Source organism: Thalassophryne amazonica, chromosome 2 (genome assembly GCF_902500255.1).
Source record: "Thalassophryne amazonica chromosome 2, fThaAma1.1, whole genome shotgun sequence".
NCBI classification, from domain to species: domain Eukaryota; kingdom Metazoa; phylum Chordata; class Actinopteri; order Batrachoidiformes; family Batrachoididae; genus Thalassophryne; species Thalassophryne amazonica.
The window spans coordinates 9,106,195-9,119,496 of record NC_047104.1 but is presented as its reverse complement, the minus strand read 5'-3'; the positions used below and the strand labels follow the sequence as shown (position 1 = coordinate 9,119,496).

The 13,302-nt window shown below is 39.5% G+C and overlaps 1 protein-coding gene across 4 annotated transcripts in view; it reads left to right on the top strand.

Moving 5' to 3' along the window:
• LOC117522157 (probable C-mannosyltransferase DPY19L3) overlaps positions 1-1,482 on the top strand; it is a 152,370-nt gene extending 150,888 nt beyond the window's left edge. Inside the window, exon 17 of one of the 4 annotated variants that reach the window (XR_004564159.1) lies at positions 1,015-1,124. Coding sequence is in view for 3 of the 4 variants with exons in the window: in XM_034183538.1 (XP_034039429.1) it covers positions 1,015-1,218 (204 nt within the window). In the remaining variant the exon portion in view is untranslated. Of the gene's footprint in view, positions 1-1,014 lie in introns of all 4 variants that reach the window. The other 3 variants (XM_034183538.1, XM_034183547.1, XM_034183556.1) reach the window with 3 other exon arrangements.
• The last annotated feature ends 11,820 nt before the right edge of the window (positions 1,483-13,302 follow it).

Below are 13,302 nucleotides of genomic sequence, written 5' to 3'. Positions count from 1 at the left end.
CATGACAGTGACCCCAAACACACAGTCAGGGCAACTAAGGACCAGTGCTACAATTACGTAACTACATTATGAAATTTAAATGAGGTTTGATTCACTTTTATTTTTAAAATTAAAGTGTGTTTGCAGAAATTGTCTGTTAAAATGTTTGAAAACTGGTTAAAAAAGTATATAGAAATCTTCTGTGTTTTTCAAATGCACTTCTTGAATCGATGGTCAAATGGATAAAAGATTCCTGCTTATTGCAGGTAGTGACGCTAAACCACAAACCCCAGAAAGTGTGCAGTCCAAGGTGCTACATGCACCAAAAACATCCTTGTTCAGTCATAAGCACGAGCACAAAACAAGCTTTTATGACTTTGTGCAACATTTAAAGTGCTTTTAGTTTAAAAATGATATAGCTGCTTCTTTTTTATTTCCATTATGTACAATATGTTTTAATCGGGCAGGATGTTTCTTTGAACTTATTCCCTGAAGCCAAGTCTTTTTGCATTTTCTAACATTTTATAGTTGAAAGCCGTACAGAATAACCAGTAACTTAATAAAATTATTTTTTTCTCCTTTTCTTTTCAGTCTGTACTGAAAAGAGCTGCTGTTAAATCAAGGCAACAACAATATGAGGCCGTAGTTGCAAGCTGTCAATCATCCAGCCTACAGAGAATTTATATTATTAATTTATTGAGGACGTCTTAAAAAAAGTGGTTGTTTTGAATCGTTAAGGACAAGAATTGCAATACTGATGTAAATCAATGTTTTTTCAACACCCCCCCCATCCTCCCACCATCATAAACAGCCGCCCAGCACAAAAACAACTTAAATCAAATCATGAGACCAGACTGGATCCATGTGGGCAACAAAATAATGCAGATGTGTTTTCATTTTTGTGTCATTGAGAAATTGTTTGAGTTGTGCAAAACTAGTTATGAAGCTATTCCACGACTCTTTTTCAATCTGACCTGAAGTGGCTCGGTTTTTATTATCATTATTCTGAAGGTAACGCTCGTTTTCTTCCTCCAGATCATGGACGGACCAGGAGAGGACGACCCAGACTTGGTTCCCGCCTCGCACCCTCGCTTTTGTGAGGCCATTAAGACTGATGCGGCAGCTTACACCGCCCTGTTCACCAGAACTTTTCAGAACAAAACCTTCCACGTGTACAGACTGAAGAAGAAATGTAAGAAAAGTGCCAAGAGCCTCGGCGAGCCCGACGTGACCCCGTAGCAGGAGCAGGGTCTGCAGAAGCTTGCAGAGCTGGGCTCGAGGACAGAGCGTGGTTCCGGCTGTGATCGTGCCCATTATTTTTGAACACACAGCCTTGTAAACGGCGGAGCGGCGGCCAGGTTCACGCTCTCGGCAGGATTGTTTTAGTTACTGGAGCATGGAGGCTCCTGCAGGACTTCCACTTTGGGTGGCTCCATGCCGGCACACATAAACACCAACATACAAATCAGCCTGCTCATTAGCGTCTGGTGTCCAGATGTAAATAACTGACACATAATTCTGCTTCACTGGCAAAATGTTGCTTCTTATGTCATCCTTATGTCAGCTTGTTTTGTTTTGTTCTCCCCTCCGCAATGAGTTTGGGGAAAAAAGAAAAATATAATAATGGAATTATAAAAACACATCAACAGAAGTTGTTTCACCCCTGGTGGCTAAAACCGTAAGAATTTATTACAAAAAGTTGCCAAAATGATGAGTTGTAATTCATTCTGCGGTAAGAGAAAAGTTCTGCCTTTGATGTTTTTTTTTAATCATGTCCATCAGCTGACCAGGTTGGGGTGGGGGGTGGGGGGTGTTGGTGGGTTTGCCATCATCCCATCTGTTTGTAACCAACAGAACTTGGTGAAACTTCACAGGACATGGGTCCATCTCTTCCATCTCTCTGCATTTCTTTTTTATCTTAATTATCACAACCCCACCTTATGACATCATGAAGGTTTGCCCGCCGTCAGTCAGTTGGTGGAGGTCACAGTGGCGTCAGACTCTGCTGCCGTCACACCTGTGTTTTAGTAGTGAAATTTTTGCTCAGGAGGGCAAGAGGTTAATACGCCTGTCACCCGTTCAGAAGGTTGTCAGTTCGAGGCCACACGTGCTCCATTCTACATGTAAATCTGCAGCTGTATCCAGCATAAAACTTGTGCCAAATCAGATCTGCTGTGGTGACCCCAACCAGTCATGGCAGCAGTCTGTGTTTTTCCAGATGTCCTGCAGGGGTCAGTATGTCAGTATTTTGCAAAATCCACAAGATTTTATTTTATTTTTCCCAGTGACAAAAAAATTGTTTTCGTACTCAATCATACACTATCTTGCTGCTAGTCATAGTTTAGAGGGCAAAAAAAAAAAAAAAAAAGTAACCGCATCGGCTAACACGTTAGCTAGTGCAGTGTAATAAATTATTACAATTACATTATCAAAGTGTAGACATTTAAAGACCGTTTGATATCTTTAACATTCTGCTGTACATGTAAAACTCTCAAATTCAAAGTGGGTAGCAACCATGCTAACTACGGGAGATACTTAGCTAACCTTCTCAATACAGTAACTGTATGCGCTAGCTTGACTATTTAGCAGGTCGCTAAATCAGAAGCGAGCCTTTTCACGTGTTCGTTTGGGCGGCAACCGAGTTTAGTAAATTTAATATTGCGTTTATAACATCAGATTTTTGAGTGAAATTATAAATATTCTGAAAATAACACTGACAAAAACAACACACCCCTTGGGTTTGTTAAATTGCCAACATTCCAAACCTGCCCGTTTTTCTGCCTCCATCATTGGCACGGTGTGACTGCAGCTTTAGGCCACGTTCTAATCGATCGTCTTGGAATTGATTACTATGAGATACTTGAAGCATCAAGGAGCTTTAAAACTGGTACTGGTACCGTGTGTAATTTGGGTTTATTCTAGGCTGATTATTTGGGGTTAGTGGTGATACGTCGAGAAAAATGAAATGTCATTGATGTTTATCAGTACTTTGTCTAAAAATAAACAACAAAAAAAAAAAAACGGAATATTTTTGGTTCCTGTCTGTGTGGAACTGGTTCTTTGGTACTTGAATTTATTTTAATTTTTTCCCCTGTAAATCTGAGGTTAGAGTCGGTGCCAAGCAGTGATGCTCTAATCTGACCACTTTTTTTAGTAACGAGTAATCTAACGCGTTAATCTTTCCAAATCAGTAATCAGATTAAAGTTACTTCTTCATGTCACTGTGCGTTACTATTATTTTCATTGTGGGTCGATAGCAGCATTAAACTTGGTCCGTGGGCAGGAGGTCGGGGTTCGACTGAACTGCCCACTTTCAGTGAGCTGTGAGCTTTTCATCCGCGGTTTTTTGCAGCTGCTCGACTCGTCCTCACCTCTTAAAGCGCGGTGATCAGCACACCTGCACTGAGCTTTACAAAGTCATTTTTATGCTTTATTTTTCTCCTTTATTTAGAGCTGAGCTGAGCTGCTCCGTATCGTCTCGTTAAAAACAGCTGATCCTCCGCGACGCGTCAACAACTAACACTATTTTCCACTCAAATGCACCTAAACTCTCTTTCTGAGGACCACATGATGTGAAAACACAATAAAACTTTCTTACCTGTAAATCTGGTCACGTTTTCTGCATAAATAAATGTTATCCATTCTTTGTGCTCAAACGCCAATCCAGATGGAATGGGGGCGTGGGGGAGGGATGTGCCCTCACAACACCCCTAGATTAAAGGTCCAGTTTTGAAGCCTTTTTTAACTACAACTACTAATACTACTTAAAATATATTAATTTCGACAAGTAAATATTTAGAGAGAATTTAAATGTTAGAAAAATGCTAGAATGAATTTAATAGTTACATTTATAAACAATGTAGATTGCTAAATTGCAAGTTTTACTGTTACAGTGCTGTCAACAGTTAAATATGAGGTCAAGAAAGAGGTCTTTATTTTACTTTTTATAAAACAAGTATTTATTTTCATTGAAGTCAAGAAAGGGTGACTATAAAGTAACTTTTGGCAAAACAGGTATTGTCATGAGGTGGCAGAGGGTTGTTGTCGGCAGCTGGGAAAAGTAACTAAAAAAGTAACTAGTAATCTAACTTAGTTACTTTTACAATTGAGTAATCAATAAAGTAACTAAGTTACTTTTTCAAGGAGTAATCAGTAATTGGATTACTTTTTCAAAGTAACTGTGGCAACACTGGTGCCAAGTAATATTGTGATGGTCGTCTTGGTGATGGGCATCCTGTTGGCTCTTATCCTCACACGCTGCACGCATGAATAATGTAAGTGGCGAGGAAATTGCAGCGAGTTGACAGCGGCGCTGATTCCCTGCTGCAATCCAGAACGAAACAGAAGACCAACACACTCATATCAAACTGAGACTTTGTGCTCGGAGTAGAAAGCAGGAGAAAAGACTTGAGTTTCTGAAAATGTGGCGTCCCAACAATCTGTAACTAAACAGGAAGCAAACGACGGCTGGGGCCACTAATGACGGGGCGCCACGCTGTTGCATCTATGCACACATGCTTCTTAATTAGGGAATAACGCTGTTGTATCTGATGGTTTGCGGACATTCATGGTGGTTATACGGTTGCAAATTGAGCTTTAAAAAGTAATTTTAACGGGGATGTGTTAGCGGAGCTGGGAAAATGGATATTTGCAACCATATAACGGCATGAATGTCCACAAATCATCAAACACAAAGGGGTTATTCCCATTTTAATCCAATTCCATCGTTTGCACAGTTTTCCTATAGGTAATTCGGTCGGCGAGGCTTAGAGTGAGGCAGCTTCGCTTTAACAGCAGCCAGGGCACGGAGTAATCCATCAAATGTGACACGCTAATTCTGTGTCAGAATCCACATCAACTTTTGTATGGTAGCTTAAATTCACCCGTTTCAGTGACGACGGCGATATGTGACTTTCTCTCGTTCTCAGCTAACAGCGCCATTATGACATCTGCGTAGCAGCGCGTGCAGCTGGTGTTCTGTCGCATTGTGTGTCTCATCACATAAATTGACAGTTCTGCATCCCGACAATATTGCGCGGAGCTGTCGACAGGAATGACATCTCGTCAGAACGCTGGTCAGGGCGCGGACTAATACATCCAAATGTGAAACGGTCAAATATTTTGCCATCGTTACCCCAATATTATAAGGTCTGAAATCTCACTCGATTAACCAATCAGATATGCAGAAAAAATGTAAGTGGATTAGAATAAATGGTGTACAGACCTGAACAGTCATGCAGACGGAGGCATGTCACTGTATTGTTTAATTAGCACCTCTCTGATTGGTTTCTTTGAAACTGAAGTGTTTCCATCAGCGGCACCTAATGACGGCATGTCATATCATACTTAATTTTCCAGCATATTGGAGTGAGTAGATTGTGTGAGTGGAGATGGAGAAAAGTGATGTGATGGCCAGGCAGCATTATTTGATGCTGCCAAAACAAGTGTGGCCACTTGATTTAAAATCATTGTTTTGGAAACAGAACCTGAGCAGCCCGAGCCAAATGTAATAACTCCATTTAATGGAGTTTTAATTTAAGCAGCTCAGCAGCAGTTGAAAACGACACAAGGTCAAAGAGCTTCAGTGTTGATCATCTCATTTTGTTAGAGAATGCACAAGATCATCATACATACATTTTACATTATCAACAGTCAACATTTAAAGAGTGCATTTGGCTTTTCTCAACCTAAGCTTAGTTTTTACTGTTCAGAATAATAGTAGTGAGTGATATGTGACTAAAAAGATTAATCCAGGTTTTGAGTATATTTCTTATTGTTACATGGGAAACAAGGTACCAGTAGATTCAGTAGATTCTCACAAATCCAAGACCAAGCATTCATGATATGCACTATTAAGGCTATGAAATTGGGCTATTAGTAAAAAAAAAAGTAGAAAAGGGGGTGTTCACAATAATAGTAGTGTGGCATTCAGTTATTGAGTTTGTCAGTTTTGTGGAACAAACAGGTGTGAATAGGTGTCCCCTATTTAAGGATGAAGCCAGCACCTGTTGAACATGCTTTTCTCTTTGAAAGCCTGAGGAAAATGGGACATTCAAGACATTGTTCAGAAGAACAGCGTAGTTTGATTAAAAATTTGTTTGGAGAGGGGAAAACTTCTACGCAGGTGCAAAAAAATTATAGGCTGTTCATCTACAATGATCTCCAATGCTTTAAATGGACAAAAACCAGAGACGTGTGGAAGAAAACGGAAAACAACCATCAAAATGGATAGAAGAATAACCAGAATGTCAAAGGCTCACCCATTGATCAGCTCCAGGATGATCAAAGACAGTCTGGAGTGACCTGTAAGTGCTGTGACAGTTAGAAGACTCCTGTGTGAAGCTAATTTATTTGCAAGAATCCCCCGCAAAGTCCCTCTGTTAAATAAAAGACGTGCAGAAGAGGTTACAATTTACCAAAGAACACATCAACTGGCCTAAAGAGAAATGGAGGAATATTTTATGGACTGATGAGAGTAAAATTGTTCTTTTTGGGACCAGGGGCCGCAGACAGTTTGTGAGATGACCCCCAAACTCTGAATTCAAGCCACAGTTCACAGTGAAGACAGTGAAGCATGGTGGTGCAAGCATCATGATATGGGCATGTTTCTCCTACTATGGTGTTGGGCCTATATACATACCAGGTATCATGGATCAGTTTGGATATGTCAAAATACTTGAAGAGGTCATGTTGCCTTATGCTGAAGAGGACATGCCATTGAAATGGTTGTTTCAACAAGACAATGACCCCAAGCACACTAGTAAACCAGCAAAATCTTGGTTCCAAACCAACAAAATTAATGCCTTGCAGATGTGAAGAAATCATGAAAACTGTGGTTATACAACTAAATACTAGTTTAGTGATTCACAGGATTGCTAAAAAAGCAGTTTGAACATAATAGTTTTGAGTTTGTAGCGTCAACAGCAGATGCTACTATTATTGTGAACACCCCCTTTTCTACTTTTTTTTACTAATAGCCCAATTTCATAGCCTTAAGAGTGTGCATATCATGAATGCTTGGTCTTGTTGGATTTGTGAGAGTCTACTGTTACCTTGTTTCCCATGTAACAATAAGAAATATACTCAAAACCTGGATTAATCTTTTTAGTCACATAGTACTACTGTTATTCTGAACGCTACTGTACTGATAAAATGTTTTTATTGAAAACTGTGTTAAAATAGAGCACTGTACTCGTGGAGCGCAAACCTCCAATTCCACTAAGTTTTACCTTGTAACAGATTTTCAAAGGTCAAAGTCCTGTTAGAAGTGGCTTTTCAGAAGTTAAAATATAATACAAAATATAGATCAAAAGGGCTTTTCAATGTTAAAAAGAATCAAATATCTGCTAAATCCACAATTCAGATCAGATGTGGATCAAACTTATTCTTTTGACTGAGAGCGCCAGTTTGCACCTCTCTGTCACAAATGAGAGCGATACACCAAATGGGTTTTCAATATTAAATTCAAATGTCCACAAAATCCACAATCCAAATTAGATCCGGATCAAACTTTGTGTTGCGAGTGCCAGTGTGCATCTCACTTTCAAATATGAGAGCGATCGGGGCACATTTGAAGATATAATGTAAAAGATACATTAAATGGAGTTTTCAATGTTGAATTTAAATGGCCACAAAATCTGTAATCTGGATCAGATCCGGTGACGCCAACCGAATGGTCTCCTCTAAAACTCGGTCCGCCCTGCCTTCACTGCGCATGCGTCATTAGCTGCGGATCACCGATTATCACCTTGTTTCTGCTTCAAACTGCACTACAGGCCTCGCATCACTTTTCTCTGTCCTCTCACATCAAGAAAGCCGTCAGCAGATACAGTCTACTCGCGCCGATATGCTGGAAAATTAAGTACGACAGCGACAGATATCTGAAGCTTTTGTACAACAATAATTTCCACATAAATTCAAATTGTTTCATCATAAGAGATGGAGGAAGCGATCAGAGAGCGACAGCTACAGAAGTTGTTAGCTGTTGCGTTCACTGTGCGTCGCAGATATTCGCCGTTTCTGCTTAAAACTGACTTCAGAATGATTTAAGAGGTTTTACCTTGTCATCTGATAGTTAATAATCCCATTAATCCATTGGTTTGCTTTGGGTGAAGAGACTCTGTCTCAGATGAGTTGCTGAGCTCCGAAATAATGCATGCACAGTGAAGGCAGGGTGGACCATTCGGTCTTTGACACCGGATCAAACTTTGTCAGTTGATAAAGGATACAATCCTACATAATGCTCTCAAATATGACAGAAGCTTCATCTTTTTTTGCCTGAGTTGTGAGTTTTTTTGAAAATTCATTCAATCTTAAGGATAGGGATTTTTTCCAATTTTCCAAGATTTTTCCTGACTTTGACCTATGACCTTGAAAATTGAATTTCTTGCCTATCAGGATATGAATTTTTAGCAAAAATTTCTTAGCGATTTATAAAGAAATTGTGGGCTTCAGGCTGTGACAGACAGACAGACAGACAAACAAACGGGTGATAACACCAATAAAAATATGTTTTAGAAAATTCAATAATCAAAAATGCGCACAATCAAATCTACGAGACCCTGCAGCTCTCATTTAGGTCAGACCTGCAGATCAGTGGAGCAGTTAGTCCTGTATTTATTTATTCACCCCAAAGTCTGAGGAAATGCATATCCTGGAACCAGTGTGAAATAGAGGCGGGGTTACTGGACCTCTGCAGCAGAACAATGCGATCGATCAGCAGTAGAGATGAAACATTGATCATTTCTTTTTGTAAAGAATTTAAAGGAGTGTGAACTAATCTGAGGTCCCAAAGATGGTGAATAATGGAACAAGGCTGCAGATCAATTCCCAGTGTATTTTAAAATAACGTGTCCAAAAATTATGTAAAAAGTTATTTCAAAACATGGCTGAAATGGCAAAGTGGGTTCAAGCATCACATTTAAAATCCTCAACCTCCAGGTAAATGTGAGAAAGTCTTATCTTTGAAAAATGGACTTTATGAGTAAACTATAAGAGGAACACAGGACAAGACTGTATTCATCCCAGCATTCTTCACCCACCTGATTTGGAATCCGATTGATCACTGAGGTCCAAGGTGCAGCTTACAAAGTTAACTTTTTGTGATGTTATACGAGGTCTGTTAGAAAAGTATCTGACCTTTTTTTTTGTCAAAAACCTGATGGATTTGAATCACGTGTGCTTGCATGAGCCAACCTTGAACCTTTGTGCGCATGCGTGATTTTTTTTCACGCCTGTCGGTTGCGTCATTTGCTTTTAAGCAGCCTTTGTGTGAGGATCGGTGGAGTCTCTCATTTTTCTTTGCAAGGAAATGGCGGAACAACTGGAGCAGCGCGACTGCATCAAATTTAGCCAGAAACTGGGCAATAGCCAGGTGGAAACCATTCAGATTATTAGACGGCTTTCAGCGACGATCCTCTGAGCATCACACAGATTAAGGAGCGGTACAACCAGTTTAAAGACGGCCGCACAATGGTGGAGAGCGTGCCGCGCTCCAATCGGCATCAACACGCTGAAAAACCGGATCATATCCAAAGTGAATGCTGTGATGATGTGGGACCGTCGTGTGATTATCCGAGAAATTGCAGAAGAGATGAACATCAGCACTTTTTCGGCACATTTCACTGTGAAAGAAGATTTTGCCATGAAAAGAGTGGCTAAAAATTTTTTATCAAAGCAGCAGTCTCTGAGCCATTCCTAAACAATGAAAAAACGACGAGAGGGTGGTCCACTGCTCACTCAAAGACTGCCCACAGGCGAATGACGTAACCGACAGGCGTGAAAAAACTCACGCATGCCCACGAGGGTTCAAGCATGTCTGATGTAATCACACGTGATTCAAATCCATATGGTTTTTGAAAAAAATAATAAGGTCCGTTACTTTTATCACAGACCTCGTATACTGTTAGAATGACCAAGCTGATTGTTTTATCTTTATGTTGCTTGTATTTTGTTCGGTTTTAATGTTCTCCTGATGATGTTAGCCTGTCTGTTATGATGTGTGCTGCTGACTTTCTTGGCCAGGTCACCCTTGTAAAAGAGATTTTGATCTCAATGGGCTTTTTATCTGGTTAAATAAAGGTCACTGTTATTATTCCAACATGGAGTAAATTAATTTTTCCCTCAAAATTCTACTCGCAACACCCCATAATGACAACATCAAAAAGCTTCTTTTTTTATTTAGCAAATTTGTACATATTCACACCTTTTCAGTACTTTGTTGATGCACCATTGGCAGCATTTACAGCCTCAAGTCTTCTTGAATATGATGCCACAAGCTTTGTGCACCTATCTTTAGGCAGTTTTGTCAATTCCTCTTTCCAGCACCTCTCAAGCTCCATCAGGTTGGATGGGGAACGTCGGTGCACAGCCATTTTCATATCTCTCCAGAGATGTTCAGTCTGATTCAGATCTGGAATCTGGCTGACCACTCAAGGACATTCACAGAGTTGTCCTGAAGTCACTCCTCTGATATCTTGGCTGTGTAGGGTCATTGTCCTGCCGAAAGATGAAACATCACCCAGTCTGAGGTCAAGCAGGTTTTCATCCAGGATGTCTCTGTACATTGTTGCATTCATCTTTCCCTCAATTCTGACTAGCCTCCCGGTTCCTGCTGCTGAAGAACATCCCCACAGCATGGTGCTGCCACCACCATGCTTCATATATATATATACATATATAAAAACCCGTCAAGCAATAAATAACTAATCTATATAATAGTAGTCAAGTAGCGCACGTGTGTGTGTGTGTTTGTGTGTATAAAAATTGCCGCTTGGTATTTTTGTGTATTTTGGGTGAAGAATGAATGCCGCCAAAATGGAACATTGGTAGGACTAATATTTTTGGTGAAACTTTAGACATTACATAACAACAGTGAACAATGGATTGATAATTACACTCTGAACTCACATGCCATTCGAAATCATTATAGAAACTTTACATAATTTATTACCACCCTTGAAAAATGTCAGCAACCTAAACTACTCAATTTAGAGCCCGCGGATCCCCACAGGCAATGGGCTAGTACAACCCCTGGCAAAAATGATGGAATCACCGGCCTCGGAGGATGTTCATTCAGTTGTTTAATTTTGTAGAAAAAAAGCAGATCACAGACATGACACAAAACTAAAGTCGTTTCAAATGGCAACTTCCTGGCTTTAAGAAACACTATAAGAAATCAAGAAAAAAAATTGTGGCAGTCAGTAAACGGTTACTTTTTAGACCAAGCAGAGGGAAAAAAATATGGAATCACTCAATTCTGAGGAAAAAATTATGGAATCATGAAAAACAAAGAACGCTCCAACACATCACTAGTATTTTGTTGCACCACCTCTGGCTTTTATAACAGCTTGCAGTCTCTGAGGCATGGACTTAATGAGTGACAAACAGTACTCATCATCAATCTGGCTCCAACTTTCTCTGATTGCTGTTGCCAGATCAGCTTTGCAGGTTGGAGCCTTGTCATGGACCATTTTCTTCAACTTCCACCAAAGATTTTCAATTGGATTAAGATCCGGACTATTTGCAGGCCATGACATTGACCCTATGTGTCTTTTTGCAAGGAATGTTTTCAGTTTTTGCTCTATGGCAAGATGCATTATCATCTTGAAAATGATTTCATCATCCCCAAACATCCTTTCAATTGATGGGATAAGAAAAGTGTCCAAAATATCAACGTACACTTGTGCATTTATTGATGATGTAATGACAGCCATCTCCCCAGTGCCTTTACCTGACATGCAGCCCCATATCATCAATGACTGTGGAAATTTACATGTTCTCTTCAGGCAGTCATCTTTATAAATCTCATTGGAAGTGCACCAAACAAAAGTTCCAGCATCATCACCTTGCCCAGTGCAGATTCGAGATTCATCACTGAATATGACTTTCATCCAGTCATCCACAGTCCACAATTGCTTTTCCTTAGCCCATTGTAACCTTGTTTTTTTCTGTTTAGGTGTTAATGATGGCTTTCGTTTAGCTTTTCTGTATGTAAATCCCATTTCCTTTAGGCGGTTTCTTACAGTTCGGTCACAGACGTTGACTCCAGTTTCCTCCCATTCGTTCCTCATTTGTTTTGTTGTGCATTTTCGATTTTTGAGACATATTACTTTAAGTTTTCTGTCTTGACGCTTTGATGTCTTCCTTGGTCTACCATTATGTTTGCCTTTAACAACCTTCCCATGTTGTTTGTATTTGGTCCAGAGTTTAGACACAGCTGACTGTGAACAACCAACATCTTTTGCAACATTGCGTGATGATTTACCCTCTTTTAAGAGTTTGATAATCCTCTCCTTTGTTTCAATTGACATCTCTCGTGTTGGAGCCATGATTCATGTCAGTCCACTTGGTGCAACAGCTCTCCAAGGAGTGATCACTCCTTCTTAGATGCAGACTAACGAGCAGATCTGATTTGATGCAGGTGTTTTGGTGATGAAAATTTACAGGGTGATTCCATAATTTATTCCTCAGAATTGAGTGAGTCCATATTTTTTTCCCTCTGCTTGGTCTAAAAAAGTAACCGTTACTGACTGCCACAATTTTTTTTCTTGATTTCTTATAGTGTTTCTTAAAGCCAGAAAGTTGCCATTTGAAATGACTTTAGTTTTGTGTCATGTCTGTGATCTGCTTTTTTCCTACAAAATTAAACAACTGAATGAACATCCTCCGAGGCCGGTGATTCCATCATTTTTGCCAGGGGTTGTATAATAAGCTTGACAAGTAATAAATATAATATATAATAAACTTATAAAATACTAAATTCCTCAGTTTTTCTTTTACTAGTTTGTAAAATGTGTCTCGGGTTGTGACCAATTTAGCAGATTTTTTGATAAAAACAAAATTACCCAGGGAAACGGAGGGAAAACCCAAAATTTGAAATTGCTGGCACACTTGCCATTGTTGTTTAAAATCACTAAAGTACTTTTTCTCTAATTACTCAGTTAATCGAGAGAAATGCTTGATTCCAAAAGTATTCAGTCACGGCAACCCTGTTGCAGACAGCACTGAGAAATTTTATTACGTGCCGTCTTACAGTTGTTTCTCCTTCCTTGTGAGTATTTGCAAGGTTCTTTTTTTGTGTTGTGTGTGTGTGTGTGTGTGTGTGTGTGTGTATTTATATTTAACCATACATTTTTTTTCAGTGTATAAAAAGCAGATATTGTGATTCACACATTTATCATAAATTTAATGGCACAGAGCTGTGAAGTTTAACATCAGATGTTACTCCTTGTGTAGATGTAATCAGAGATGTTCATATTTTTACACAATTTGTAAAATATATTTTCACTGGATTTGGTTGGACAGTTTTTTTTTCTGTCAACA